Source organism: Mastomys coucha, unplaced genomic scaffold (assembly GCF_008632895.1).
Source record: "Mastomys coucha isolate ucsf_1 unplaced genomic scaffold, UCSF_Mcou_1 pScaffold17, whole genome shotgun sequence".
In the NCBI taxonomy this organism is placed as follows: Eukaryota; Metazoa; Chordata; class Mammalia; order Rodentia; family Muridae; genus Mastomys; species Mastomys coucha.
Window position 1 is genome coordinate 20,538,573 of NW_022196899.1, and position 12,632 is coordinate 20,551,204.

Here is a 12,632-nt window from a genome sequence, read left to right on the forward strand (position 1 = left end):
CCAGGGGATCTGGTGCTCTCTTCTGGCCTTCACGAACACTTGTACTCCTGTGCACGTATCCACACAGAAATACACACATCGCATAATTAAAAACAAGTGGTTTAACGTACGATCTTTGCTTTACTTACATATAGTGCTGAGAAGTAACCCCAGGGCTTTGTGGGTGCAGGAGAAGCACTCTCATTGAACTGAACTCCCAGACCTTTTTCTTCTATTATTATTTTTTTTTCCCAGCAAGGTTTCACAAAACCCTGGTTGGCCTCAAACTCCTGGTCCTCCTGTCTCCTCCTTCCTAATTCTGAGATTACAGGTGTTATCACCCTGCCCAGCTGAGAAGGGTGGAAGCAAACACAGGAAGGAGGCTAGCTATACTGGCCAGTTCCCCCTCTCCCCTCTCCTCCCCCCCCCGTGTGTGTGTGTGTGTGTGTGTGTGTGTGTGTGTGTGTGTGATATGCAGCCCTGGGTGGCTTAGAACTCACAATGTGGACCAGGCTGTGTGCACCACCATGCCCAGAAACTCTCTTTTTAAACCCCTTACTGAATTTCTATTCCATTCCAAGTCTTTCTGTAGAGAGATTTTTGTTATCTTTTGCAATAGTATCTTTGTTTCGGGTCAGATGTTCTACATGCTTTGGAAGTTGCACAGTGCAACTATTTGAGTTTTCTATTTGCTTGTCTGATATTTTGGTTTTCTTGAGACACGGTTTCTCATCTAGCCCAGTGTGGATTCAAACTTGTTATGTAGTCCAGGATGACCTTGGCCTTCATCCTTACGTCTCCTCCTTTCAAAACCAAGGATAACTGTCATGTGTGCCAAACCCAACGTATTTATTGTTTGTTTGTAACTGTTAGTTTCTCTTCTGAGACTGTTTCAAGTAGCTCACGCTGACCCGGAACCCCTTTCGCCACACCTTCAGAGGCAGCTTGGCATCGCAGACAGTCATACTCTCAGGCTCCGCCAGGGGTTGCTGTGCGTCCTCCGGGCTGCACTGCCCTGCTTCCTGCAACCTGGCGAGCCCGCAGCTCTTCGCAAGGACACCGCGGAGGGGGCACATCCGCGCTCCCACTTCCTCCCGACGCAGCCTGTGATTGGCTCGCAGCCTGAGGAGGAACACGTGAAACAGCAGCTGCGGCTAGCAGAAACTTGCTAGTCGTCTCCTGGTAGCATCACACCGTACCGCGGTCAGCTCCGGACAGCCCGGCCTGGGGACAATGAGGTCGTCATGCGTCTTACTGGCCGCGCTGCTGGCGCTGGCCGCCTACTACGTGTACATCCCACTTCCCAGCACCGTGTCTGACCCCTGGAAACTGATGCTGCTGGACTCCACTTTCCGCGGCGCGCAGCAAGTGGTGAGTAGAGCGAAAGGGATGCCCCGTGCCGTCCCTGCTCCCCTAAACGAAACCTCCATCCCTTATCCGGGTTGCCCATAGTCCCTTTGAGGACGTCACATTTGCATCCTTGTCCTGCAATAGGGATATCCCGTGTTCCGGTGAACGCGCATCTGCCTCTCCCTGCTTCTTCTGATCCCCGGGCTCTGAGGGTGTCGTGTTTGCATCCTTGTAGTGTAGTGGGGGCACCCGGTGTCACCCATGTTTTCTCAAGAGTTCAAGCTTCCCCAGGACCCCTAGCCCTGGCACCGAGGGTGTCCTTTTCTCATCCTTGAAGTCAGCTGGCAGAAACGAGTGGAAACAGGTGAAGGTTCTCCTCACCTGGCTTCTCTGACAGCTGTTTAACCTTTCCTACGTCCTAATTAGCTCCCCTGCTTTCTTGGTTCGCTGTGTCTTGAGCCAAAAGCCTTTAGGAATTTATAAGCCACCCCGCCCCCACCTCTGTTGTCCCACCAGCAGGCAAAGGAGGAGTTAATTTTTTTTTATTTTTTTTTTTTTTAGCTAAGGGGATTGTGATTTCCCAGATGAGCAGGAACGGAGCGGAGCGCGGGCAGCCTCCTAAGTTCCCCAGGCCTTAGCGCTCTTTTCTGGGGGCCACAGGCTAGGAGGAACCGTTCTGACCTTCGGTTCTCTTCCCTGGCACCTCTCAGCTCAGCGGAAGAAAAGAAGGCCAGGAGGCTGGCAGGCCGGGAGGGCTGTAAAGGTTCCTGTTTGAAGGGTGTTTTCTGTTTGCTTGCTGTATTTGTCTTGCGTCGTTCGATGTCTGGGAGATAACCTTGGCCGGAGCCGGAACGGTGTGGCCTTCTTTAACCTGCGGGGTGGCATTTCTCTGCACTGTATCCTGCTCCTGTACATTGCTCCCCCGTGGGGAGGACAGTGTCATTGGTTTATTCCATGGTAGGAGGATTGCTTTTAGTATCAGAAGCGCAGTCTGCAGCTAAGGCTGACCGACATGACTGCATCTGCGTTATGCAGGTTCCCAGCGCTCCTCCACCTCTGCCCAACACTGAGCCTTAATACTGTTTTTGTCTGGTTTGGTTTTGTTTTGTTTTGTTTTGTTTTGTTTTGTTTTGTTTTTCAAGACAGAGTTTCTTTTTAACCCTGGCTGTCCTGGAACTTGCTCTGTAGACCAGGATAGCCTCCAACTTGCCTGCAGCTGGCCCAGGAATGCTGAGAGGCATGAGCCACGACCTACTGGCTCTCTCCTCCTCCTCCTCCTCCTCCTCCTCCTCCTCCTCCTCCTCCTCTTTTTAAATAAGATATATGAACATACATTAAAAAAATTTTAACTACTTTTTATGTATGGGTGTTTTGCCCGATGTATATCTGTGTACCACATGGGTGGAGTGCCCACAGAGACCAGAAGAGGATGTTGGGACCGTAGTTAAAGAGGATTGTGAGCCTCAGTGTGGGGGCTGGGAATGAACCCTGGGCCAGTGCTCTTAACCCATAAGCTCCAGCTGGTTTTGCTTTGCTTTGTTTGTCTGTTTGTTTTGTAGACGGAGTCTCAGTATGCACATAAGACCCAATACTGTAATGGATACATTTATTTAGGCTGTTATTGGACATAGTAGTGATAATATATATTTTGCTTAATCTAGCCCAAGTAATCCAACACCTCTGGCTAGATTATAAGATGAGTCGGGTGAGCGTCAAGGCCTAAGCCAGTGAATCTCAACCTGTGGGTGGGGGAGGGGGTGTCACACATCAGATTATCTTGCATATGGCCTGAGGTCACCACAACATGAGGAACGGTATTAAAGGGTCCTAGCACCGGGAAGGCTGAGAACCACTGGAAGGGAATGAGACGCTTAATGAGGCAAATGGCAGTGTGACAGTGGCACCCTCAGATTTCACAGCTGTACGGCCGCCGTGGCAGTGTGCTCGAGGGGGGAAGAGATGGAGCCATGGCAGTGTGCTCGAGGGGGGCAGAGATGGAGCCATGGCAGTGTGCTCGAGGGGGGCAGAGATGGAGCCATGGCAGTGTGCTCGAGGGGGGAAGAGATGAAGCCATGGCAGTGTGCTCAAGGGGGGAAGAGATGGAGCAGATGATGAAGGAAGCGGGAGGACAGAAAGAAGTCCTGCCAAAGAGCCTCTTTGACAAGGTTCTATATATAAGTGGGCTGGGGTTCGGGTAGCCCACTTGGTAGAGGGTTGGCCAAGCATGATTGAGGTTCTTGTTCAATCCTGAGCTCAGCCTAAATGAGCTTTGGCAGTATACACACCTGTAATCCCAGCATCCAAGAGGCGGAGAAATCTTCATGCACAAAGCGTATCTCAGGCTAGCCTGGAATATGTGTTAAAAAAAAAAAGAAAGAAAGAAAGAAAGAAAGATAAAAAGAAAAGGTTGTGCAGATGCCCCCTGGGTGCCGGGTTGGACTTTCAGAGCCAAGCACTGGTGCGGGGGGAACAGGATTCGGCAGTGCCCATCAAAAACATTGGAAGCATGTTTTTTTCTTGGTCACCAGTCCCTTCGGGCAGACTTGGTTACATCATGGAGAGAGGCGAGGCTGTAGCTAGCAATGCAGATACTTTACAGCGCTGAGAACCTCCTGCTAGTTCACATCCCTGGTCCTTTGTACGAGACAGAGGAAACACTCGGTGTTAAGGGGAAGAGAGTTGGAACACAGTGCAGTGGTAAGGTGCTTATAGTGCATGTGCTAGGTCAGAGGCACCCCAGATCGGAGGCACCCCAGATTCGAGGCACCCCACAGTCATTTAAATCCAGGAACAGTAGAGGAGGGGAGTGGGGGAGAGCGCAGTGGTCGAGTGCTTGCCTAGCGTGTATGACACCCTGAGTTTGATCCCTAAACAAAATATTAAAATTGTAGTCAACTCAGATTTTTTTTAAGTACTACACAGCTAGAATTATAAAATAATGTTTAGTGGGTGCTGGGGAAATGACTTAGAAAAGTAAAATGATTTCTAGTCCTCAGTATGCATGTAGAACCTGTATATAGTACTCATGCCCGTGTTCCCAGCCCATGTCTGTGTTCCCATCACATGTCTCCATACATGTCTACATAGTTCTCAGCACTGTAGAGGCAGAGAGAGGCAGGAGGACCTCAAGGGTTTTCTGGTCATACACTCTGGCTGAGTCTGTTAGCTCAGTGTTCAGTGAGAGAGACCTACAGGACACCAGTTACGAATCCTCTTAGTGACAGAATGTGAGAGAAAGTTTCCTGAAATTGGCGTGTCTGCTGACTTCCTCCAAATTTTGAGCACAGCACCACAGTGCCAGTCCATGTCCTTCTTTGTCTTATAGATATCCGAGCTTTTGGACTTAGCTAAGCAAAGCTGTTAGACGTCTCCTCACACTTAGAGCTGTAACATGACCTCACCTGAGCTCTCGACAGGCCTTGCCGTGCTCCTGTGTGGTGTGTGACTGAAATTACAGCCTAGCTGGAAACTTCAGAACTCCCGTGTACTAACTTTTGCCATAAGTTTCGAACTGGGAAACTGTACCCATATCAGGTACATTTTAACTATTTCTAAGTAGAGGAAGTGTTTCTTTTGGCTTGTGGTCTGAGGAGATGCAGCCTATAGGGCAGGGGTAGCATGGGAACCCATGGCAGCTGCTCGCATTGCCTCTGTAGCCCTGGAGGAGAGATGGCAGCTGCTCGCATTGCCTTTGTAGCCCAGGAGGAGAGATGAATGCTTGGGGTTCTATTTGACTTTAGAATATTAGTGAATACGCTTTAACGATTTTCTTGTTTTGTTTTTTTGTTTTTGGGTTTTTCAAGACAGGGTTTCTCTGTGTAGCCCTGGTTGTCCTGGAACTCGCTCTGTAGACTAGGCTGGCTTAGAGCTCAGAAATCCGCCTGCCTCTGCCTCCCACGTGCTGGGATCGATTTTCTTTTTTGAAACATTGTTATGCACTGTGACTGGGCTGGTCTTCCTATGTCCCTGGTGGTGGCTGGTTTTGAACTTGGGATACCCGTCAGACTCTGGAACACTGGGACTGTGGTAGGGGGCTTGGTAGGAGACAAGTTTTGTCTGTCACCCCCAGACTTGGGATGAAGACCGCTACTTCACGGAAGCTTGAGGTGTCAGTAACCATGGTGATATGATTAGCTAATTCCGTCAGATTTCCTACAAGGCCAAGACAGCAGGAAGGCTTCCCCTTCAGGGAGGTGTTTCCACTGTACTACTTCTGACAGGTGAGCTGACCAAATTGTGTTCTACAGCACCTGGCAAGTCAAGTGCCTCAGTTACCAGATGTGTAAGGGAATAATAAAGGATGAATAGACTCTTCTTCATTTTTTTCTCTAGCACTTCTGCAAATCCAGCCCTAAGCACAGAGAGGGTGTCCCTCTTACGTGATCTTTTGTGAGACAGCCTATCCCGTTTCTTACAGGCAGCCCAAACTTGATCTGCAGACGTTTCCGCAGGGTGTGGAAACCTTTCGTTCTCAAAGGTTCTTTCTGTGCACGGTTACTCTAAAAGTAACGCGCAGGAGGCTGGCGTGTAGCTGAGCAGTAGAGTTCTTTTCTAGCACGAGAAAGACCTGGATTTTATTCCTAGCACCCAGAGGAGGTAAGAAGAGGGGGAGGGTTTAGTTTTAGCTAGGTTTGGTGGTATACTTGTGTAATCCCAGTCACGGGAAATGCTGACACGGGAGAAGGGCAAGTTCAAGGCTAGCTGGGGTAACTTAGTAAGACACTTATCTCAAAATAAGAACTTAAAGGGGGTTGGCGCAGGGAGAAGAGAGGGTAGAATGTGTACCTAACAAACACAAGGCCTTGGGCTCAAACATAGTTCACCATAATAAATAAATGAATAACCAGCATGCGTTTATCTTAGCTCCCAAGGAGACTGTGTCGTAATAATCTGCTTATTTATATATTTCCTCTGTTTTATAAAGGCTGAAGGAAAGACTTAGTATGGGGCACGTATCAATAGGCCCAGACTTGGAAGTGTGAGGCAGGAGGATCAAGAGTTTCAGGGTCAGCCTGAGCTGTGTAGTAAGACCCTATCTCACAAAGAAGTGGAATGAAGGAGTGATGAAATGGGACCTAGAAATGAAGCTCAGTGAAGCTCGCCCAGCATGCTTGAGGTTCCCCATTCACTCTCCAGCACCGCACAAGGGAAGAGAAAGCCACTGAGTTGCCAAGCGACAAGCCTGGCAGCGTTCCCAGGACAATCTGAGGTGTGACATATTATGAAATGGTAGCAATGTATTTTTCAGCGTTTCCAGAATCAACTTAAAATCCTACCACTTGGAAGTCGTCCTATCCTTTATACATACATGTAATGTATCTGCATATAGTGTGTATTCACATACATGCACGTGTGATGGTGTGCTTGTGTAATCCCTGTGGCTGGAATTGCTGACTCATGAGAAGGACAAGTTCAGGGCTATCCTGGGCAACTTAGTAAAACACACAACCTCATGCATGCCAAGTGTGTCTTCCATCATTGAGCTACACACTCCTGGGCGGATTCAATAAAGACATTTTTCTTCTTTTCAGTGTGTCTGTGGTGAGTGCATGTGTGTATGTCCATTCTCATGTGCTTGGGCATTCCTGTGCAGATGTGTATGCATGTGTGTCTATGTAATGTGTATAGACATGCACATGCCATGGCATACGTGTGGCGGTTAGAGGTTATCTTGCAAGGACTCTGTTTTCTCCTTCCTCTGTGTGCGACCTGAGGATTCAACTCGGCAGTAGGTGTCTTAACTCATTCAGCCATCTTACTGTCCCTAAGTCCAGAATATTCTGCAGTCAATCTTCCACCTTAGTCTTTGAGGAAGGATCTCTAGGTCAAACCCAGAGCTTTTACCAGCTTGTTCAGGGATTCCCTGTCCTGCCTTCCAAGGCTGGAGTCACTGGCAGGCTAGGGTTCTGGGGATCACATAGCAAGGGCTTAAACCTCTGAGTAATCCCTCCTACCCTCAACAAATATTCGCTGAACAACAGTGCTAGGAGCGGCAGAATGAATGAGGCAGGTAACTGATCTTACTGTGGAACTTTTCTTGAGATGCAAACAAATATCTTTTTATATAAGATAAGGTGTTAGTTTGAATGAAAATGGCCTGCTGGGCAGTGGTGGCGCATGCCTTTAATCCCAGCACTTGGGAGGCAGAGGCAGAGGCAGGTAGATTTCTGAGTTTGAGGCCAGCCTGGTCTACAGAGTGAGTTCCAGGACAGCCAGGGCTATACAGAGAAACCCTGTCTCGAAAACCCAAAAGAAAAGAAAAGAAAAGGAAAGAAAGGAAAAGAAAAGGACCTCCATAGGCTCATAGGGTCAGGCACTATTGGGAGGTGTGGCCCTGTTGGGTAATGTGGCCTTGTTGGAGTAATGTGGCCTTGTTGGGTAATGTGGCCTTGTTGGAGTAATGTGGCCTTGTTGGAGTAGATGTGGCCCTGTTGGAATAGATGTGGCCCTGTTGGAGTAATGTGGCCTTGTTGGGTAATGTGGCCTTGTTGGAGTAGATGTGGCTTTGATGGAGTAGATGTGGCCCTGTTGGAATAGATGTGGCCCTGTTGGAGTAATGTGGCCTTGATGGAGGAAGTCTGTTCCTGCAGGTGGGCTTTGAGGTTTCAGAAGCTCAAGCCAGGCCCAGAGTCATCCCTGCTGCCTGCTGATCCAGATACAGAACTCTCAGCTCCCTCTCCAGCACCGTATCTGCTCATGTGCTGCCATGCTTCCTACCCTGGCAGTAATGGGCTAACCCTCCGAACTGCAAGGCGGCCCCAGTTTAATATTTTCATCTGTAAGAGTTGCCGTGGTCCTGGCGTCTCTTCACGGCAATCAGACAGGAATCATTGACAAGCCAAAGAAACCATTCAGCCCAAGGCTGGCTTGGTGAACCTATGAGTCTAGTGTATCCATGAGTGTTTTCCAGGAACATGGGTAACTCAAAGGTAACTCAAAGGCAGCTGTGTCATTGAAAAGCCACTCCAGCATGGGTGATGCTGCCCTGGACTCCCCTGGACTCCAGTAGAGAGTCACCAGTCCCAGCCATAGTTAACTTGTATTCCTCTGTGTGTGGGTGTGTGGGTGTGAATTTTGTAACTTTCATGAGCTTCCTGGGCCCTGTGAGTTTACTTCCTGGGCTCTTAGAAATGACCTTCCTAGATTGTTTCAATTAACACGATATAACTCCACAACAAACTTGAGTTGCCAGTTGAATGAGATGTGACGGACCATCTGATAGTGACCAGGGCTATACTCCAACGACAGAACATAAGTTACAGATGGGGCTTTTATGGGTCCCTGCGATATTCTGCAAAAGGACATCAGACACAGACCTGGGGTTAGGGCTGGGTGCCTACACACTTGTAATCCCAGCCCTGGAGAGGTGAAGGCAAGAGGGTCAGAACGTCAAGTCTTCATGTGACCAAACAGCAGAAAGTGGCCCTGGGTACTGGGCATGTTCCCTTTTCTAATCTGTTAGCTCGGCTGGTGGTTGACCGCACACTCACAGACTTTAAACATCATAAGCACCTTCTCTCTCAGACCCTGTGTTTCGCATGTGATTCATTGCGTCACTCCAGTAACATGACATTTTTTTCTTTATGTGACAGAGGAGAGGACTTCAAAGGAAGACAAGCAATTTGCTCAGGATGACAGCAATGAGGAGGAGGGGCTGGGTGAAGGCCAGGCTGCCTGGCTCCCATGCTTAGGAGTTTAACCATGGTGCTCACTGCCTTGGCACAGGGACCAGCTGAGAAAATGGAAGTCAGGCACTTACAAGAGACGGGCAAAAGGCATTTTAGCCACAGACTATGAATGAGGGGCCCAAGGAGAGATGGTGATATAGTTGATGGCCTAAAAATAGTTTAGACCAGCTAGAGAGCCTTAGAAGTTTTAAGACGGGAGTGGAAGTCAGAGAGAGGGAAGCGTGGGCTGGGCAAGGAGTGGCTTTTTGTCTGTGGTCTAGAAAGATGGCAGGAAGTTACATGGTGAAGTCTGTTTTAGAACAACCTTCAGCATTTATTTTAGACTCTCACAGCCCAGGCTGGCCAACGACTCCAGATAGCTTCTGAGTACCCTGAGTTTCTGATATTCTTGCTCCTGTCCCCCAAAGAGATCACATGCGTTCGCCATCCTGCCTGCGGATGAGGTGCTGAGAACCTATGGCTTCCACTGTGCTTGGGCAAGCACTTCCTAAGTAAGGTCTCCCGATAGCAATCAGGAGTGTTTTGGTTTGTTTCTGGTTCTGTTGCTAAGGCCTCATGCATACTAGGTATGGTGGTTTTGAAAGAACCCTGTGGGGAGACCCCTACTTAAATTTCGGGAGGACGTGCACCCAAGGAGTCACTAGAGACCATCTTGATGTAATCACAAGAGGCAGTTTTATTTCGGAGCGCTTCGGGCTGACACCACACCTGTCTCACGCAGGAGATAGTGGAATCGACGGCGAGGTTCAGGGGTTAGGGGTTTATATAGGAAAAAGGTCTGGGGGAACAAAGGAATCAGTATGGCTATGCATGATTGGCTAGTTTAAATATTAACTATATTACGTGTAGAATAGAGTGGAAAATTCCTAAGGTTGGTATTAATCTGAGTCAACAGAGCATCTGACCTTAAACCAGAACTAAGAGGACCAGATGGCCCACTACTCAGTGTCTGCCCAGACATGTCCTTGCATTTTTTCTCTTCTACATCTTCCCAGCCTGCTAGTTTCCAGAATGTCTTAACAGCTTGCTTATTTTTGCCCAGGCTTATTTGGACATATTCGACCTTGGTCCACTGTGTTTTTCTTCAAACCTGCAATTTTCTCATTAGCCAGCACAAGTCTCAGATTTAACTCTTTCAGTTTGTGTATGCTTGGCCCAGGAAGGGGCACTCTTTGGAGGTATGGCCTTGTTGGAGTAGGTGTGGCCTTGTTGGAGTAGGTGTAGCACTGTGGATGTGGGCTTTAAGACCCTCGTCCTAGCTGCCTGGAAGCCAGTCTTCTCCTAGCAGCCTCCAGATGAAGATGTGGAACTCTCAGCTCCTCCTGGGACACCTTGATGATAATGGGTTGACCCTCCGAACCTATAAGTCAGCTCCAATTAAACGTTGTCTTTCTAAGAGTTGCCTTGGTCACGGTGTCTCTTCACAGCAGTGAAACCCTAAGACACTAGGCCAGCGCTGCATCACTGAGCTACACCCAGAATTCTTAGGAGTGTCCCCACTGTTATGTATAGACTGAAATTTCAAGCAGAAGCTAGTTATCCAGAAGAAAACATGAAGAAATGGGTTAGGAATAGTTTGGAGGGCAGCTGACCAGGGCTGCCACTGTGCGGGATGCTGAGGGAATGGATGAGGGGGGAGCTCTCTGGTGAGCCCTGGGACAGACTCTAAGAACTGCAGCCATGGTGATAGTGAGCTTGATTGAGAGGGTCTGCTGGTGGGTGAGGTCAGGTTCGGGTTCTTGGAGGGCACTGCCAGGATATAAGAAGCCTTTTAGTAAACAGTTGGGTATGCTGGCTCACTGGAAAGTGGCCTGGTTTCATGTGTTGAGGTCAGGGTCACAGCAAAAGGGTGGTTGTGTGTAGAGTTAGATGGAGACTGGGGAATCTTGTCCAGGGCACTCCTGGGATACACAGTGTCTTACTTAGGATTTCCATTGCTGTGAGGAGACACTACGACTTCCACTGTGCTCCTGCCCCGTACCTAATGTTCCAACACTCATGAAACCAAGGCAGTAATGTTGAGAGCTCGAGGCCAGCCTGAGCTATATAGTCTGAGTTAGCCTGGGCTCTATACAACACCTCATCTCAGAAAATTAGGACCAGCCAACCAGTTGAACAAACATGGCTTTTATGTACTTTGTGTAACACTCTAGAATTTCTGAAAGGTGTCACTGCCTCATTTAATAGATTCAAAACAAAAAGCAGTTAACTGGCTGCCATTGCTGTGTGTTTTGTCAGCTGAGAACACGAGGCTCGGGAAAGGTCAGTGACCTCAAGATCGAGTGGTGAGCTGCCATGAAGGTGGAAGCTCCCTGAGGAGGGGCTGTGCATACCTGGCTGTGATGGCAGTCTTTGCAGCCTGATTTTTTTTTTTCTTGTAACTTATCTTGGGATGTCTAGAACTGGCCAAAAGCTAAGCATGGCCTTGGCTTTGAACTCTTGATCCTCCTGCTTCCACCTACCATGCTAAGATGGCAAGCCTCATTATCACCCTCCTCCTCCTCCTCCTCTTCCTCCTCCTCCTCCTCCTCCTCCTCACCATCATCATCCTCCTCCTCCTCCTCAGCTTTTTGCAAGTGCTAGGTGATGAATGCAGTATTTTTTGCGTGTTGGACATGCACTCTACCAGTGAGCTGCTTCCCCAGCTCCAAGGACCCTTAAGCTACAAAATCAAGTCATTTATTGATTAGCGCGTGCGCGTGTGTTTGTGTGTGTTTGTGTGTGTGTGTGTGTGTAACATGTGTATATGCTTGTGTGTGTACACGTGTGTGAGTGAAGTATGTGTGGTTGTGTGTGTATGTACATGAGTGATATGTGTATGTGTCAGTGTGTGTGTGTGTGTGTGTGTGTGTGTGTGTGTGTGTGCTGCTATGTAAGTCAAGGGGCAACCTATAGGAATAGGTTTTCCCTTCTGCCATGCAGGTCCTTGGGGTCAGGTCTCAGCCAGTGAGGCTTGGCAGGCACCTCTTCCAGCTGAGCCATCTTGCTGGCACCAAGGACAACATGTTAAACGCAATTATTCCTGGACAAGCCTAGATGGGTGCTTGCACTGTTTGCCGTCTAGACCTCTGAGGCCTAGGTGTTCTGGCTGTAAAATGTGCCTTGGGCTCTGTTCTGACTTTCTCTCCAGTCAGCAGTCCTCTGCCCACTCCAGCCTTGCTGTGAACTTGTTTGTCTGTCACCTTTTCTCCTGTCCCCTATGCCTCAGAGGCCCTGCTACCCTCTTGGCTTCGGCCAGTCAGTGGTCCTGTATCTTTCAGCACCAGCTTCTCCCCTCCGCAGCAGCGTTCTCATCCACCAGGCAGCTTTCCCTCTGACTGCTTTTGATTTTGACAGTCATTTGTGATAGAGGAGCTGGAGGACTTCCTGATTCCGATTTCCTTCGGTTTGGTTCCCTCAAGGATCTGACCTCAGCGCTCGCGTGCTTCTGACTCTGAACTTGGCTTCGAATGGCCTTTTGTTTCTCTGCAGGCTTTTTTTTTTTATACCCCCCCCCTCTCTCTTTTTGCAAGCCTGCTGTTTTCTGAGTTTCTAACTTCCTCATAATGTTTTTAAAGATTTATGCTTGTTTTTGACTTTGGAATTAATTAACTACTGGCTTTTTTTTTTTTTTTT

At 48.6% G+C, this 12,632-nt stretch overlaps 1 protein-coding gene across 1 annotated transcript in view; it reads left to right on the top strand.

The window, feature by feature from the left end:
- The first annotated feature begins 1,016 nt into the window (after positions 1–1,016).
- The window catches only part of Nceh1 (neutral cholesterol ester hydrolase 1), a 69,299-nt gene continuing 57,683 nt past the window's right edge, over positions 1,017–12,632 (top strand). Inside the window, exon 1 of the mRNA XM_031376467.1 lies at positions 1,017–1,350. Coding sequence (XP_031232327.1) covers positions 1,213–1,350 — 138 coding nt within the window. The 5' untranslated portion in view covers positions 1,017–1,212. The remainder of the gene's footprint in view (positions 1,351–12,632) is intronic.